A 14,180-nucleotide genomic window follows, 5' to 3' on the forward strand; every position below is an offset into this window, starting at 1 on the left:
GACCCGGAAGTACCGGTCACATGATCACTCAAAATGGCAGCTCCCAGACGATCGACGTGGAAAAGATACAAGGATATGCTTTCCGTGCAATATTGGTCAAAATTCATTTTTGATCCAGGTCACTCACTTCTTGCAATGATATGCTTACTTGCTGCTGAAGTGGTGATCAATTTATTTGTGATACAACGCATTAAATGTAAGTAATCAATACAATGTTACCATATACATGTACCCCCTTTTACCGAGCATGACCAGCTGCTGGCTATTCATATGAATGGCCACATAAATATCACGACGACATACACTTTTAACACATCACGTGGTGTCTAATTGTCAGCGAAAAATAATGGCCGATAAAAATGGTAAATGTACAAGTAATGTGACCTCTCATGTATATAATATGTACATTGTACATGTAAACAATACTTTTGATGGATAGACAGTTTCGGTAGCACTGCTGAATCTGGCTACATTATATATAGATAAAACTGACAACATGTACTTGCATAGTGGAAAAAAGTAAACAAACAGGTGAGCTCTGGTTACAGTTTATAGAAAGTGGAAATATCTGTTTTTGTTATCAAACATGAGGATGAGAGTATTAAAGGATGCAAGTACCAGAAAATCAAAATTATGATAACATATATAAATAAATGTCTTTGATGACAAAAACCTGTCGTTTTACTAATTAGGCTGATTTTTTGTGACCATGCATCCTTGATAATCAAGAAGCTGGCACTTTTGTTTGAATTTGTCCACTAAACGTGTTGTCATATTTAGCTATAAATTTGTCCACTAAACGTGTTGTCATATTTAGCTATAAATTTGTCCACTAAACGTGTTGTCATATTTAGCTATAAATAACGAAATCTAGCTATAAACATGTATATACCTGGTAGCTGACAGTACTATTAGACCTGAGAAATACAAGTAACTGCATCATGTACATGTCATTTTTTTAATAAATTTTTTATCTTAATTTCTTGCACTTCATCTTGAAATGCTTCTTGAAGTACATGTGGGCTTGTTCGTTTCGTGTACATGCAGTATGTATAATTTAACTAAAATTATATGATGCTATGAATTCCCATCATTGCCTCAAATATATCGAAATTGAGGTACATTATATAAGATTGCTGGAGTACAATTTGATGTGAAAATATTTGACAGTTCAAGTTATGATAAAAAGGCCATCTAATGTATGCTTGCAATAACTGTTTTGTGTTTGTTTTTGTTTGATGTAGATACAGAAATTGACTGGGTTGCTTACATGCAGGAAGTGGGTGGAGTGGTAAATGGATCATATGACTACATGACCCTCAAAGGAGATACAGGACCTTTAGTGTAAGTTGATCCTTAAATGTGACACATGACCTTTAGTGTAAGTTGAGTCTTAAAGGTGACACAAGACCCTTAGTGTAAGTTGACCCTTAATGGTGACACCCTTTAGTGTAAGTTATAAAGGTGACACAGGACCCTTGTAAGTTGATCCTTAAAGGTGACACAGGACCCTAGTGTAAAGACCCTTTGTAAGTTGACCCTTAAAGGTGACACAGGACCCTCAGTGTAAGTTGATCCTTTTTAGATGACACAGGACCCTCAGTGTAAGTTGACCCTTAAAGGTGACACAAGACCCTTAGTGAAAGTTGATCCTTTTAGATGACACAGGACCCTTAGTGTAAGTTGACCCTTAAAGGTGACACAAGACCCTTAGTGTAAGTTGATCCTTAAAGGTGACACAAGACCCTTAGTGTAAGTTGACCCTTAAAGGATGACACAGGACCCTTAGTGTAAGTTGACCCTTAAAGGTGACACAGGACCCTTAGTGTAAGTTGACCCTTAGTAGTTAAAGGTGACAGGACCCTTAAAGTGCAAGTTGACCCTTAAAGGTGACACAGGAGTACCTTGAGTAGTTGACACCCTTTAAGGTGACACAGGACCCTTAGTGTAAGTTGACCCTTAAAGGTGACACAGGACCCTTAGTGTAAGTTGATCCTTAAAGGTGACACAGGACCCTTAGTGTAAGTTGACCCTTAAAGGTGACACAAGACCCTTAGTGTAAGTTGACCCTTAAAGGTGACACAGGACCCTTAGTGTAAGTTGACCCTAAAGGTGACACAGGACCCTTAGTGTAAGTTGACCCTTAAAGGTGACACAGGACCCTTAGTGTAAGTTGACCCTTAAAGGTGACACAGGGACCCTTAGTAGTGACCCTTAGTGTAAGTTGACCTTACAGGTGACACAAGACCCTTAGTGTAAGTTGACCCTTAAAGGTGACACAGGACCCTTAGAGTAAGTTGACCCTTAAAGGTGACCACAGGACCCTTAGTGTAAGTTGATCCTTAAGGTGACACAAGGACCCTTAGTGTAAGTTGACCCTTAAAGGTGACACAGGACCCTTAGAGTAAGTTGACCCTTAAAGGTGACACAGGACCCTTAGTGACCCTAAGTTGACCCTTAAAGGTGACACAGGACCCTTAGTGTAAGTTGATCCTTAAAGGTGACCCTTAGTGTAAGTTGACCCTTAAAGGTGACACAGGACCCTTAGTGTAAGTTGACCCTTTGACACAAAGTAGTGACCCTTAAAGGTGACACTAGTGTTAGTTGACACCTTAAAGGTGACACAGGTGACCCTTAGTGTAAGTTGACCCTTAAAGGTGACACAGGACCTAGTTAAGTGTCTTAAGGTGGACACAGGACCCTTAGTGTAAGTTGACCCTTAAAGGTGACACAGGACCCTAGTGTAAGTTGATCCTTAAAGGTGACACAGGACCCTTAGTGAAAGTTGATCCTTTTAGACGACACAAGACCCTTAGTGTAAGTTGACCCTTAAAGGTGATACAAGACCCTTAGTGTAAGTTGACCCTTAAAGGTGACACATGACCCTTAGTGTAAGTTGAACCTTAAAGGTGACACAGGACCCTTAGTGTAAGTTGACCCTTAAAGGTGACACAGGACCCTTAGTGTAAGTTGAACCTTAAAGGTGACACAGGACCCTTAGTGTAAGTTGACCCTTAAAGGTGACACAGGACCCTTAGTGTAAGTTGACCCTTAAAGGTGACACAGGACCCTTAGTGTAAGTTGACCCTTAAAGGTGACACAGGACCCTTAGTGTAAGTTGAACCTTAAAGGTGACACAGGACCCTTAGTGTAAGTTGACCCTTAAAGGTGACACAGGACCCTTAGTGTAAGTTTACCCTTAAAGGTGACACAGGACCCTTCGTGTAAAAAAGATGATCCACCACTGATAGAACATAAACAATACCTATCGTTTGAACAGAAACTCATATTCAATCCTATCTTATCAACACAAAAATGCAAATGAAATGATTAATTTTGGTTGTTGCACCATCAGTACTTCATGCCATATAGTGCTTAGTGCTGTGGATTTTTTTCGAGACAATATTAATTATTTTCAATATTTTTATCTTGAAGTAAAATAAGAAGTTCGAACTTTTCAGTGATGGTAGTGTACCTATGGTAAAGTAAGTAACATGTAACTGGAAAAAAATTTGTCTGCTCCTGTTTTTGATAGAGAAAAAATACCATTCCTCAGTGGTGGGACATCTTTAATATAATTCTGTAGTGGAAATCAAAGCTGGTTATTGTCTTGAGAATCATGGAATCATATATTTGGTTTGGGACATATACATGTATGTAAAATTAAAAAATTGAAAAATTATGAAAAAGTGATTTTTTAAATAAAAATTGCATAAATGAAATAAATTCAGTTTTTGTTTGCTAACAACATAATACCATGAATTATGATGCACGACTGATGCTTAAATGTTGGCCTAAAACATCAGACCCAGAACATCAATATTTACTGTACATGATTTGCCTCCATAACTCTATTTACAGGTACCCTGCAGGTTTTGTCTATATATTTACGGCGCTATACTACATGACAGAGAAGGGGATCAACATTGTACTGGCCCAATACATCTTTGCTGCCCTTTATGTGATCTCACTTGTTGTTATATTTGACATATACAGACAGGTGAAACAGGTATCGTTGAAAAATTGAATTGATACTGTAATGTACATGTACATTCAATGTGATCAATACTAGCAATACTCTAATTATTAAAATTCAAACGGGGTGTACATATCATAGTCATTGTCGATATATTTCTAAATTTTACGCGTAATGAACAATTTTTAAGTCAGCTAGATGCAATGTCTATCCTGGGCAAAGAGCTAGAAATCAATTAATGATCATATGTATGACTACATATATAAGTATTTAATCACCTGAAATTTTCTATGATGACTGTTTCTTGGCAACTGGCCTACAGGGGGCCCTTTTGACTTAATACATCTATGTACATAGTTTTATGTCAGTGTGGTAATATACAATGCAATTTGGTAAGACATACAATTAACCTCAAACAAGTTTGTATATGATTAAATTAGTATTTACCTAATGAATGATTTAATCAGTAAAATAGATAAAGTAAATATGAATTTTTCTTGATTTTTGTCTTGCTTTTTGCTATTTTTTTCCGAAATGATTTGAAATTGCTTGCTATTATATACTAGATATTAATTTAAGTGCAAATTGTAAAAAAAATCTGATAACATTTATTAAAAACAAACTACAAGTAATAAGTTTGAAGTGTATTGTCTATTGGTGACATTTATATTACAGGTGCCTCCCTATGTACTTTTCTTTATGTGCTGTGCTTCCTACCGTATCCATTCTATTTATATCCTGCGACTGTTCAACGATCCGGTGGCCATGCTATTTCTGTATATAGCAGTGGATTTATTTCTCAGGGACAGGTGGAGCTGGGGATGTCTTTTATTCAGGTAAAACAGAAACATAAAACTTTTACTCTTTTATATATTATGAGAAAGTAAACTGTCAAAACCTTTATCAATTTGGGTTATATTGAATGTTGATGTAAACTAATTCCTGAATTTATTCCAGAAATCAGTGAAATATGTTTTTGAAAAACAAAATGATTTTAGCATTAATTGCATTTCCGCACCTGTTTTATTCATCTCTTATACTTGGAAATTAGATGTCTAGTAACAGAGAGTTGTTCCCCTTTCTTCATGATCTATTGTGATAGCTTGTCTTGCAGACTTTCTTGTTAATCATGAAATGTTGGTATTCCTGCAGTTTCTTAATTTTTGACAAAAATTTGTGTTGTTCTTTATTGTTCTGATCGTCCTTTATTGTTGTTTATAAGTTAGTAAGTATACTTTAAGATTTAGAGTTTTGGGTAACTGTGTATTTATTTTGAACTTTGTTGTTTATTAAATAATCTTTGTAGTTCTACAGGTGTAACTATTGTTTGTTATGTTTTACTATTAAAAGTGTGGTGATTGTTAGTGTTGTTTACTAGGTTAAATGTTTGCATTCCCACAGTTTCGGTGTTGGAGTGAAGATGATGTCCTGTTGTTTACTAGGTTGTGATGTCTGTATTCCCACAGTTTCGGTGTTGGAGTGAAGATGAATGTCCTGTTGTTTATTAGGTTGATGTTTGTATTCCCACAGTTTCGGTGTTGGAGTGAAGATGAATGTCCTGTTGTTTATTAGGTTGATGTTTGTATTCCCACAGTTTCGGTGTTGGAGTGAAGATGAATGTCCTGTTGTTTATTAGGTTGATGTCTGTATTCCCACAGTTTCGGTGTTGGAGTAAAGATGAATGTCCTGTTGTTTATTAGGTTGATGTCTGTATTCCCACAGTTTCGGTGTTGGAGTGAAGATGAATGTCCTGTTGTTTATTAGGTTGATGTCTGTATTCCCACAGTTTCGGTGTTGGAGTGAAGATGAATGTCCTGTTGTTTATTAGGTTGATGTCTGTATTCCCACAGTTTCGGTGTTGGAGTGAAAGATGAATGTCCTGTTGTTTATTAGGTTGATGTCTGTATTCCCACAGTTTCGGTGTTGGAGTGAAGATGAATGTCCTGTTGTTTATTAGGTTGATGTCTGTATTCCCACAGTTTCGGTGTTGGAGTAAGATGAATGTCCTGTTGTTTATTAGGTTGATGTCTGTATTCCCACCAGTTTCGGTGTTGGAGTGAAGATGAATGTCCTGTTGTTTATTAGGTTGATGTTTGTATTCCCACAGTTTCGGTGTTGGAGTGAAGATGAATGTCCTGTTGTTTATTAGGTTGATGTCTGTATTCCCACAGTTTCGGTGTTGGAGTGAAGATGAATGTCCTGTTGTTTATTAGGTTGATGTCTGTATTCCCACAGTTTCGGTGTTGGAGTAAAGATGAATGTCCTGTTGTTTATTAGGTTGATGTCTGTATTCCCACAGTTTCGGTGTTGGAGTGAAGATGAATGTCCTGTTGTTTATTAGGTTGATGTCTGTATTCCCACAGTTTCGGTGTTGGAGTGAAGATGAATGTCCTGTTGTTTATTAGGTTGATGTCTGTATTCCCACAGTTTCGGTGTTGGAGTGAAGATGAATGTCCTGTTGTTTATTAGGTTGATGTTTGTATTCCCACAGTTTCGGTGTTGGAGTGAAGATGAATGTCCTGTTGTTTATTAGGTTGATGTCTGTATTCCCACAGTTTCGGTGTTGGAGTGAAGATGAATGTCCTGTTGTTTATTAGGTTGATGTCTGTATTCCCACAGTTTCGGTGTTGGAGTGAAGATGAATGTCCTGTTGTTTATTAGGTTGATGTCTGTATTCCCACAGTTTCGGTGTTGGAGTGAAGATGAATGTCCTGTTGTTTATTAGGTTGATGTCTGTATTCCCACAGTTTCGGTGTTGGAGTGAAGATGAATGTCCTGTTGTTTATTAGGTTGATGTCTGTATTCCCACAGTTTCGGTGTTGGAGTGAAGATGAATGTCCTGTTGTTTATTAGGTTGATGTCTGTATTCCCACAGTTTCGGTGTTGGAGTAAGATGAATGTCCTGTTGTTTATTAGGTTGATGTCTGTATTCCCACAGTTTCGGTGTTGGAGTGAAGATGAATGTCCTGTTGTTTATTAGGTTGATGTTGTATTCCCACAGTTTCGGTGTTGGAGTGAAGATGAATGTCCTGTTGTTTATTAGGTTGATGTCTGTATTCCCACAGTTTCGGTGTTGGAGTGAAGATGAATGTCCTGTTGTTTATTAGGTTGATGTCTGTATTCCCACAGTTTCGGTGTTGGAGTAAAGATGAATGCCCTGTTGTTTATTAGGTTGATGTCTGTATTCCCACAGTTTCGGTGTTGGAGTGAAGATGAATGTCCTGTTGTTTATTAGGTTGATGTCTGTATTCCCACAGTTTCGGTGTTGGAGTAAAGATGAATGTCCTGTTGTTTATTAGGTTGATGTCTGTATTCCCACAGTTTCGGTGTTGGAGTGAAGATGAATGTCCTGTTGTTTATTAGGTTGATGTCTGTATTCCCACAGTTTCGGTGTTGGAGTGAAGATGAATGTCCTGTTGTTTATTAGGTTGATGTCTGTATTCCCACAGTTTCGGTGTTGGAGTGAAGATGAATGTCCTGTTGTTTATTAGGTTGATGTCTGTATTCCCACAGTTTCGGTGTTGGAGTGAAGATGAATGTCCTGTTGTTTATTAGGTTGATGTCTGTATTCCCACAGTTTCGGTGTTGGAGTAAAGATGAATGTCCTGTTGTTTATTAGGTTGATGTCTGTATTCCCACAGTTTCGGTGTTGGAGTGAAGATGAATGTCCTGTTGTTTATTAGGTTGATGTCTGTATTCCCACAGTTTCGGTGTTGGAGTGAAGATGAATGTCCTGTTGTTTATTAGGTTGATGTCTGTATTCCCACAGTTTCGGTGTTGGAGTAAAGATGAATGTCCTGTTGTTTATTAGGTTGATGTCTGTATTCCCACAGTTTCGGTGTTGGAGTGAAGATGAATGTCCTGTTGTTTATTAGGTTGATGTCTGTATTCCCACAGTTTCGGTGTTGGAGTGAAGATGAATGTCCTGTTGTTTATTAGGTTGATGTCTGTATTCCCACAGTTTCGGTGTTGGAGTGAAGATGAATGTCCTGTTGTTTATTAGGTTGATGTCTGTATTCCCACAGTTTCGGTGTTGGAGTGAAGATGAATGTCCTGTTGTTTATTAGGTTGATGTCTGTATTCCCACAGTTTCGGTGTTGGAGTGAAGATGAATGTCCTGTGGTTTATTAGGTTGATGTCTGTATTCCCACAGTTTCGGTGTTGGAGTGAAGATGAATGTCCTGTTGTTTATTAGGTTGATGTCTGTATTCCCACAGTTTCGGTGTTGGAGTGAAGATGAATGTCCTGTTGTTTATTAGGTTGATGTCTGTATTCCCACAGTTTCGGTGTTGGAGTGAAGATGAAATGAATGTCCTGTTGTTTATTAGGTTGATGTCTGTATTCCCACAGTTTCGGTGTTGGAGTGAAGATGAATGTCCTGTTGTTTATTAGGTTGATGTCTGTATTCCCACAGTTTCGGTGTTGGAGTGAAGATGAATGTCCTGTTGTTTATTAGGTTGATGTCTGTATTCCCACAGTTTCGGTGTTGGAGTGAAGATGAATGTCCTGTTGTTTATTAGGTTGATGTTTGTATTCCCACAGTTTCGGTGTTGGAGTGAAGATGAATGTCCTGTTGTTTATTAGGTTGATGTCTGTATTCCCACAGTTTCGGTGTTGGAGTGAAGATGAATGTCCTGTTGTTTATTAGGTTGATGTCTGTATTCCCACAGTTTCGGTGTTGGAGTGAAGATGAATGTCCTGTTGTTTATTAGGTTGATGTCTGTATTCCCACAGTTTCGGTGTTGGAGTGAAGATGAATGTCCTGTTGTTTATTAGGTTGATGTCTGTATTCCCACAGTTTCGGTGTTGGAGTGAAGATGAATGTCCTGTTGTTTATTAGGTTGATGTCTGTATTCCCACAGTTTCGGTGTTGGAGTGAAGATGAATGTCCTGTTGTTTATTAGGTTGATGTCTGTATTCCCACAGTTTCGGTGTTGGAGTGAAGATGAATGTCCTGTTGTTTATTAGGTTGATGTCTGTATTCCCACAGTTTCGGTGTTGGAGTGAAGATGAATGTCCTGTTGTTTATTAGGTTGATGTCTGTATTCCCACAGTTTCGGTGTTGGAGTGAAGATGAATGTCCTGTTGTTTATTAGGTTGATGTCTGTATTCCCACAGTTTCGGTGTTGGAGTGAAGATGAATGTCCTGTTGTTTATTAGGTTGATGTCTGTATTCCCACAGTTTCGGTGTTGGAGTGAAGATGAATGTCCTGTTGTTTATTAGGTTGATGTCTGTATTCCCACAGTTTCGGTGTTGGAGTGAAGATGAATGTCCTGTTGTTTATTAGGTTGATGTCTGTATTCCCACAGTTTCGGTGTTGGAGTGAAGATGAATGTCCTGTTGTTTATTAGGTTGATGTTTGTATTCCCACAGTTTCGGTGTTGGAGTGAAGATGAATGTCCTGTTGTTTATTAGGTTGATGTCTGTATTCCCACAGTTTCGGTGTTGGAGTGAAGATGAATGTCCTGTTGTTTATTAGGTTGATGTCTGTATTCCCACAGTTTCGGTGTTGGAGTGAAGATGAATGTCCTGTTGTTTATTAGGTTGATGTCTGTATTCCCACAGTTTCGGTGTTGGAGTAAAGATGAATGTCCTGTTGTTTATTAGGTTGATGTCTGTATTCCCACAGTTTCGGTGTTGGAGTGAAGATGAATGTCCTGTTGTTTATTAGGTTGATGTTTGTATTCCCACAGTTTCGGTGTTGGAGTAAAGATGGATGTCCTGTTGTTTATTAGGTTGGTGTTTGTATTCCCACAGTTTCGGTGTTGGAGTGAAGATGGATGTCCTGTTGTTTATTAGATTGATGTCTGTATTCCCACAGTTTCGGTGTTGGAGTAAAGATGAATGTCCTGTTGTTTATTAGGTTGATGTCTGTATTCCCACAGTTTCGGTGTTGGAGTGAAGATGAATGTCCTGTTGTTTATTAGGTTGATGTCTGTATTCCCACAGTTTCGGTGTTGGAGTGAAGATGAATGTCCTGTTGTTTATTAGGTTGATGTCTGTATTCCCACAGTTTCGGTGTTGGAGTGAAGATGAATGTCCTGTTGTTTATTAGGTTGATGTCTGTATTCCCACAGTTTCGGTGTTGGAGTGAAGATGAATGTCCTGTTGTTTATTAGGTTGATGTCTGTATTCCCACAGTTTCGGTGTTGGAGTGAAGATGAATGTCCTGTTGTTTATTAGGTTGATGTCTGTATTCCCACAGTTTCGGTGTTGGAGTGAAGATGAATGTCCTGTTGTTTATTAGGTTGATGTCTGTATTCCCACAGTTTCGGTGTTGGAGTGAAGATGAATGTCCTGTTGTTTATTAGGTTGATGTCTGTATTCCCACAGTTTCGGTGTTGGAGTGAAGATGAATGTCCTGTTGTTTATTAGGTTGATGTCTGTATTCCCACAGTTTCGGTGTTGGAGTAAAGATGAATGTCCTGTTGTTTATTAGGTTGATGTCTGTATTCCCACAGTTTCGGTGTTGGAGTGAAGATGAATGTCCTGTTGTTTATTAGGTTGATGTCTGTATTCCACAGTTTCGGTGTTGGAGTGAAGATGAATGTCCTGTTGTTTATTAGGTTGATGTCTGTATTCCCACAGTTTCGGTGTTGGAGTGAAGATGAATGTCCTGTTGTTTATTAGGTTGATGTCTGTATTCCCACAGTTTCGGTGTTGGAGTGAAGATGAATGTCCTGTTTTATTAGGTTGATGTCTGTATTCCACAGTTTCGGTGTTGGAGTGAAGATGAATGTCCTGTTGTTTATTAGGTTGATGTCTGTATTCCCACAGTTTCGGTGTTGGAGTGAAGATGAATGTCCTGTTGTTTATTAGGTTGATGTCTGTATTCCCACAGTTTCGGTGTTGGAGTGAAGATGAATGTCCTGTTGTTTATTAGGTTGATGTCTGTATTCCCACAGTTTCGGTGTTGGAGTGAAGATGAATGTCCTGTTGTTTATTAGGTTGATGTCTGTATTCCCACAGTTTCGGTGTTGGAGTAAAGATGAATGTCCTGTTGTTTATTAGGTTGATGTTTGTATTCCCACAGTTTCGGTGTTGGAGTGAAGATGAATGTCCTGTTGTTTATTAGGTTGATGTCTGTATTCCCACAGTTTCGGTGTTGGAGTGAAGATGAATGTCCTGTTGTTTATTAGTTGATGTTTGTATTCCCACAGTTTCGGTGTTGGAGTAAAGATGAATGTCCTGTTGTTTGCCCCAGCTTTATTGATGCTGCTGATCGTCAGACATGGAACAGTTGGTTCTATCAAACATCTAACAATTTGTGCAGCTTCTCAGGTATTGGCAATGTATAAAACTACAAATGTATAATATTTCTAGAAGTTAGGAGAATCTGTTTGAGCTCCATTTTTTTATGTATTAAATTAAAACTAGTAATCTTAAGATCACAGTTTCAGTATGTTGTTATACCGGATATTACATTGGTGCTCCAGTGTAGGGACTTAATTGTGTATCACATATTTATACAAAAAGTGTTCTGTGTAAAGGATATCTTGTCGATCACATTTATTATTTACACATAAAGTATTTCATGGAAAGGAAAATTTAAGGATCACATATTATTTTAGTATTCCGTGAAAAGGAAATCTCCCATGAAGATAGAGGAACTAGATATACAGTATCTTTTTTCTCATTTCTAGATGTTCCTGATAGTTTTGTTCCTTACCTCCCATGTCCTTGTACTATCTTTGTATATCTTTCTCTATTACAGGTGCTGATGGGACTGCCATTTCTTGTTGTAAACCCTGTAGGTTACTTAGTGAGATCATTCAATTTAGGACGACAGTTCTTCTTTATATGGACAGTCAACTGGAGATTTTTATCTGAGGAGATTTTCCTCAGTCGTTATTTCCATCTTCTACTTCTGGTAACACATGTCGTGGTTCTCTTACTTTTCTTCTGGTTCAAATGGAAAAGGTAAAAACAATTTACTGACCTAACACATTTTAATAACTATTTACAAGACTTTAGTGACAAATTAAAAATGTAAATCTATAACAGATTTGATCTGATTTTCTACTGCTTTAATGTAGGTATCAAATTATAACAATGCCCTCCGTGAAACAACTATTATAAAACTTAGAGTTGAAGTACTTGTTATCATAATAAATTTACTTGAGTTAGTAATACAATATTTTGTATAAAAAAAACCCAATTTAACAAAGCATGACAATTTATTGACTCGTGCCTTATCCGGGCCTCGAACTCACTATCTACGGCACCCAATCGCCTAGCCAAACATACTTGCACCTTCTACCACTGCGCCACATCCACATCCCCCATACATTTTTTTCTTATATTAAATATTGTTAGTGTACTTTTGAATTTTAAAAAACTATATATAGTTATTAAATTAAGCGGTTCCATCCAATGTGTTTACATATACATATATGCAATAATAATTCTCAGTTAATTGTTTATAAGATTCAAAATTATGAAGCAAGCGAATGAAGTGTGTTTTTGCAATGGTCGAGGAGCATCATGTAATATAATTGAGAGCAACCATACAATTGTTTGTTGATGTAGATCCAGAATTGTACCATTGTCATAAGTTATTATCATTAGATTTGTTATGTGTTACAGATTATTTCCGGAGACCCAGTTCCAGTTGTGGATGAAGCCATCAGAATCAGCTTTATCACCAACTCATATCCTTTGAGAATCTGATGTCACACAATGTATTTTGATATATCATTTAAACTGTTGAGGATTCTGAATTTCACGACTTCTGTTTAAAAACAAGTTCGTGAAGATTAATATTTTTGGGTTTAAAGACTTAATGGATTTTTTTTTCAATAGAAATTATGCATTTATCAATTATCAGAGATAAAAATTCACAAAAGTGGATTTGCGAAATTTGCGAAAGTAAAGCACAAAAATGATACCTACAGAAGTCCCAAAATTTTCACACCTTTCACCTAGCCGGCCGGGTTCGATCCTTAGCACGGACGTGAAAAGGTCGGGGGTCACCTACCTAATCAAGTGGGTTTTCGTCTGGGCACTCCGGTTTCCTCCCACTCTAAGACCCCTCGTTCGCTTTCATCTGGCTCATTGAAAGTAATTTGTAATAATGACATAGCTTGTTTCACAATCGATGTAAGTTAATAAAATTTATATTTTATAATGTAACTGTTCCAATACTTGCAGGCTCTGATGATTAGAAAGTGTAATGTATATATACATGTAGGTCACTGTGACTTTATTGAAAGATAATCAAATAAATAAAGTTCTATAATATTTTATATTAAGTAAGTTTATAAAAAACAGAGCATTTAATCTATGCAACAATATACTGGATGGTGTTTCCCATTTCTTTGCTTTTATTCTCCACATCTGTTACTCGGTTACTCCATATCTGTTACAAAAATTCAAAAAATTACAAAGAAAGTCAAATAAATTGTACAAAATGTGTATGCATTAAAACAAACCCACCACACATGTGAATTTCTGTAAGAAGAGCAGAGATTATTGAAGCAAAGAGAGATAGAAGAGAAAAAAACATCAACTCATCCATTCTCACAGTTGCTGCATTTATCTCAAGTGCTACTAACATAAGTCACAAAATAATAGTTCACATCGTTTATTAGATACATTAAGAGTTCAATTTTTATTGATATATTATTCTAACTTAAAATGATATATATATATATATATATATATATATTTTCTTTGAAAAAAAACATTCCTGAAGAGCCCATCATGAAATGCTGCGTAAAAGTACAAGAGGAAGGTGGTATTAAAGATCCAAGCCTCCACCCTCGGCCGACAGAGCAATACATGACATTCATTCAATTCTCGCATAAGAACAATAATTGGATGTTAATTAATCGTGGTAAACCTATTATATATATAAATAAGATCCTAATTTGACAAACAAACATATTAATTATAAAATAAATTATCTTGATCTTTGGCTTGATCTTCTTCTGCTGGTTGCCTTAGGGTGTCATGCGCTCCAATCAGTAACTTATCAATTCCATAATAGGATGACTAGTGCCAACAAACGGAATTTTTTTTTTTTTTTTCGGGCATGGCAGATTAAATTATTTTTCATCATGAGTTTTAATCGTAAAATAACAAGTTCGATAGAGCCGCCCACTTTGGTCAATGGAGGTTAATGGTGTACAGAGTCAAGTAACCTTATTGGTAAATGAAGAAAAACAATTAAATCGTCTGCTTGTATAGGTTTGATAGTTTTTC

At 37.0% G+C, this 14,180-nt stretch overlaps 1 protein-coding gene across 1 annotated transcript; it reads left to right on the forward strand.

Moving 5' to 3' along the window:
- The first annotated feature begins 9 nt into the window (after positions 1-9).
- Positions 10-13,563, forward strand: LOC138314544 (dol-P-Man:Man(5)GlcNAc(2)-PP-Dol alpha-1,3-mannosyltransferase-like). The gene is made up of 7 exons (XM_069254930.1): positions 10-196; positions 1,245-1,344; positions 3,862-4,009; positions 4,652-4,812; positions 11,138-11,258; positions 11,692-11,897; positions 12,564-13,563. Exons 1-7 carry the CDS (start codon positions 34-36, stop codon positions 12,637-12,639), a joined length of 975 nt encoding a protein of 324 aa, XP_069111031.1. The 5' UTR covers positions 10-33; the 3' UTR covers positions 12,640-13,563.
- Positions 13,564-14,180: the final 617 nt, after the last annotated feature.

Source organism: Argopecten irradians, chromosome 1, assembly GCF_041381155.1.
Source record: "Argopecten irradians isolate NY chromosome 1, Ai_NY, whole genome shotgun sequence".
Taxonomy (NCBI): domain Eukaryota; kingdom Metazoa; phylum Mollusca; class Bivalvia; order Pectinida; family Pectinidae; genus Argopecten; species Argopecten irradians.